The sequence below is a fragment of the Nematolebias whitei genome, chromosome 5 (genome assembly GCF_014905685.2).
Source record: "Nematolebias whitei isolate Nwh7 chromosome 5, NemWhi1, whole genome shotgun sequence".
In the NCBI taxonomy this organism is placed as follows: Eukaryota; Metazoa; Chordata; class Actinopteri; order Cyprinodontiformes; family Rivulidae; genus Nematolebias; species Nematolebias whitei.
This window is the reverse complement of record NC_056502.1, coordinates 8,196,621-8,200,423: the sequence shown is the minus strand read 5'-3', so window position 1 is coordinate 8,200,423 and position 3,803 is coordinate 8,196,621. Positions and strand designations below refer to the sequence as shown.

Genomic DNA, 3,803 nt, shown 5'->3' with positions numbered 1-3,803 from the left:
ATATATATATATATATATATATATATCCTATATATATATATATATATTATTTATTTTTTATTTTTTTACTTTATTTTTGTAGTTTTATCAGTTTGGTTGCAACATTTAAACATTTTAGTTGTCTAAGACTTCTAGAAATCTAAACTGTTTAAAACGATGTTATATAATAAAAGAGAAACTTTTTTGATGCTACAAACTCTGACTTTAGGTTTAATATACTTAAACTGTTATTGTACATTCATAAATGAAGGTAAATTGTTATTTACTTCTTTTGGGCGCAAACACATTTAAATGTATTTTATGTAAGACGCTGTAGTGTAATATATCTTTGAGTTCGTCAGGAACACAACTGGCTCAATTATTACTCCCTCTGGAAACATTTTGACTGAGGTGTAGTACAAAATAATAAACCAAAACAGTAGATATTTATATTATCATTATTCTTCCAGGGCTCTACGCCTCCAATGACAGTATTTAAAGGAAACAAGCGGCCATACCAGAAGGACTGTGTGCTCATCATTAATCATGACACAGGTGAATTTGTACTGGAGAAGCTCAGCAGCAACATTCAGGTCAAGAAAACAAGGTGAGAGATCTATAACAATGAAAACTCTTTGTAAATGTGATTATGAAACCTGCTGAAACAAATATTTTACCGCCACAACCAAGATAGTATTTATTATGATACATAAGCAGAAAGAACTAATAGTTGGTACCATGTCTGGATGCCTGCTTGTTTGGTTCGTGCTTTGAGGACTCAAAATCAGCTGATTTATGAGCTAAACCGTAAGATGGAAGTGATTTGTGAGAATCGCAGGCCACCTGCGGCTTTGGGACTCACCAGTATGAAACAACCTTGGAGGGGCTCATAAGCACGGACCAGTAGAATGCACCCTAATCTGGCCATTCCGGATCTTGAATGTACCAGTAAGACTCAAGGCTGACAAGAAAAGTAGTCTGCCTGAAAAAAATCAACAATTGTGGCTCATCTGAATCTGACTCCTCCGGTTGGCCTCAAAAACAGGCCGACATATCAGTTTCTCCTGGGAAATGTATAAACTAAGGAAAAGCTGTGTCCATCGCATAAATAAAGCTTATTTTGTTTCTGATTCTGATGTGTTTATTTTGCAGAGCGGAGGGCAGCAGTAAAATCCAGGCTCGAATCGAGCAACAGTCAGTTCGTTCCTCGCAGCCCAGCTCTCAGTTCCGAGCCCCAACCAAGCCCGGGACTGGGATCAGAAACTCACCCTCCCAATCTAAAGACAACCCCTCCCCAGAGCCTCAGCTTGATGACATCAAGAGAGGTGAGGGAGTTCAGTCAGACTCAGGCTCTTTGAAACAAAGTGTGCTTACACAGATATAACAAGCGACTACTCTGTCATGTTTTAAACTGATGCTGCCTGAATCTTTAAAAACGTAACTTCTTTGGCAGCTGACAGCTGTAATGGACTAACTGGACTGATGGAAATGTTGAATGAAGGTGTGATATGTTAAACTAGTAAACATTAACCTCGCTGACTTCCTGTTGCTGTGGACAGAGCTGCGAGCGGAGGTGGAGGTGATCGAGCAGATGAGCAGCAGCGGCAGCAGCAGCTCGTCTGATTCAGCCAGCGCCTCTGGGAGCGGCGACGACAGCAGCAGCAGTGACGGTGAGCACGATGCCCCGCGACCGCTCAGCCAGACCTCCCCCAGCCGCACCCCCATGGTCAACGGAGGAGGAGACAGACAGCAGGGCAACAACCAGCTCATGAACACACTCCGTAAGTGTCTCAGCTTAAACTATTAGGAGACAGAATTCAGTCTTTTTGTATCATTTTAGAATTTTATCAGTGACCGCTCTTTAACAGACAGAATCTGCCCAATAAATTCATATTCTTCAGTTTCTTTTTACTATTTTAAAAGTAATTCAGGTGATTCTTATCCACACATTTCTTTGCCACATTATCATGTTACTAGCTGAACTAATTACTGTCACCGTTCTCCAGGTTTAGAGATATTTTAAAACGATTAATAGTTGATAAAAAATAGTGTTTTCTCACATTTTTCTGTTTTTTGTCTTCACAGGAAATGATCTTCTGCTCAGTGAGTCGGGCAGCGACAGTGATGACAACTGAACTCTCCTGGTCAGTCCTCCATGCTCCTCTTCCTCCTCCTCCTCCTCCTCCTGCTTGATTTATTTGTTCAGTTGCTGTGAAAGATGACCTCAGCTTTATTTTTTTAATTTGACTTTATTTTTTTTACATTTTATTTTAGTATAACTTCAAAGATGGCCAGTCAGAAGCATTAAGGTAGTATTTTATTAGATGTATATTTTGTTTTAGTAAAGTAAAAATAGAAAAGGTTTGATTTCTTAAGAAGAATTTGCAGATGGAAGATTATATATAGTGATCATACATATTTTAAGTACTTAAAACACTAGTTTTATGTAGAGAATGTATTTGTTTTATTGGCTTTTCTTTTTAAGGCTAAATAGAATGTCTTAAAAATCTCCTTAAGTGCTCTCCCCTTTTGTCAAAAAGCTATGAAGTCCATATTATTCATAGTTTTATCAGTTTGCTAAGAACCCCAAAAAACTACAGTTTTCTGCAAATGAGAACATTTTAAAGATGAACAATTTTTAAAAATTGTTTCTTTTATCTTGATTGACAAGAGAAACTCCATTTTATTAAACCTAGTTATAGTCACTTTGCAAAAGTTTGGGTAATGTTTGAATTTTATAGCAAGTTCAAACTTGATCTAATACCTGGCAAGCATCTATCAGTTCCCACAATTAAAATAATGAAAAATGGTTTTAGTAGTCTTTGAAAACCTTTTAAACAGCTCTACATTTTTGGACATTGTTTATAAATCTGACTAATCCCAGGTGAAGTGGCCAGTTGCATTGAAAACGTAAAAACCATCACTTTACAAAGTGAAACTTTGTTTTTCTGCCACAAGAGGACAGAAAAGACTCGTGTACAGAAACACTGACGTGTGTGCACTGTGGAAGCAAAAACACAACAATGACTTTAATGATGAAATAGGTCTGACTGAATTCAACATTTGTTTAGTTTCCAACAACATCTGAGAGAAGTGTTGGGACTTTTTAAAACAATCTTCTGTTTCTGTTTCCGGCAGTCTTTACTTAGCTGTCTTAAAGAACCAGACACAATCCATTATTAGATCAAATTTTCCTTGAAATGACGAGGAGTGTAGCTCAAAACCTAAAAACATGTTTTGAAGGACAGAAAGAAAACAGCAAAAAGGTCTTGTTCGACTTCAAAATTAGATTTGTTTTGTGTAGTTTTACCAGTTTAAAATTAACGGCAGCTGCTCGCAAAGACAATTATCAATAATTGTTGAGCCCCAGAGCCAATTAAAGCTCATGAGTTTAAGGACTTCATGCATATAGTCATTATTGTTAGACGTTTGTTTTTAAAACAAATACAGTATGTTACTTCTGAACCAGAATTATAGTAAAATATAGAACCTTTCAATGCCTTACAGCATTTCAGTCTAGAAATGAGGGAGGATGTAGTATTTTGAGAAAAAAGCCAAAGAGTTGAACTTATCATGTTGAAGATGTGCAGGAATGTTTCAGAGTCAGGTCAGCGTGTATCTGTATTCATTTTACTTTGAATTGTTGCTTTTTGTGGGGTGGGGGGGGGTCCTGTATACATGTCAGGGCTTTTTCTTTTTATCTGCAGATATTTGTGTCTGTGGTAATAATTTGCTTTGACAGTATATTAGTACATTACACTTCAAGAAGCAGTTTTAAACTTTACAAAAGTTGTTAAAATATCTTGTTTTAATTGAGAACTTGG

At 36.8% G+C, this 3,803-nt stretch overlaps 1 protein-coding gene across 1 annotated transcript in view; it reads left to right on the top strand.

Moving 5' to 3' along the window:
* The window catches only part of eaf1 (ELL associated factor 1), a 3,775-nt gene extending 1,409 nt beyond the window's left edge, over positions 1 to 2,366 (top strand). The window contains exons 3-6 of the mRNA XM_037676766.1: positions 450 to 586; positions 1,132 to 1,304; positions 1,539 to 1,760; positions 2,065 to 2,366. Coding sequence (XP_037532694.1) covers positions 450 to 586; positions 1,132 to 1,304; positions 1,539 to 1,760; positions 2,065 to 2,114 — 582 coding nt within the window. The 3' untranslated portion in view covers positions 2,115 to 2,366. The remainder of the gene's footprint in view (positions 1 to 449; positions 587 to 1,131; positions 1,305 to 1,538; positions 1,761 to 2,064) is intronic.
* The last annotated feature ends 1,437 nt before the right edge of the window (positions 2,367 to 3,803 follow it).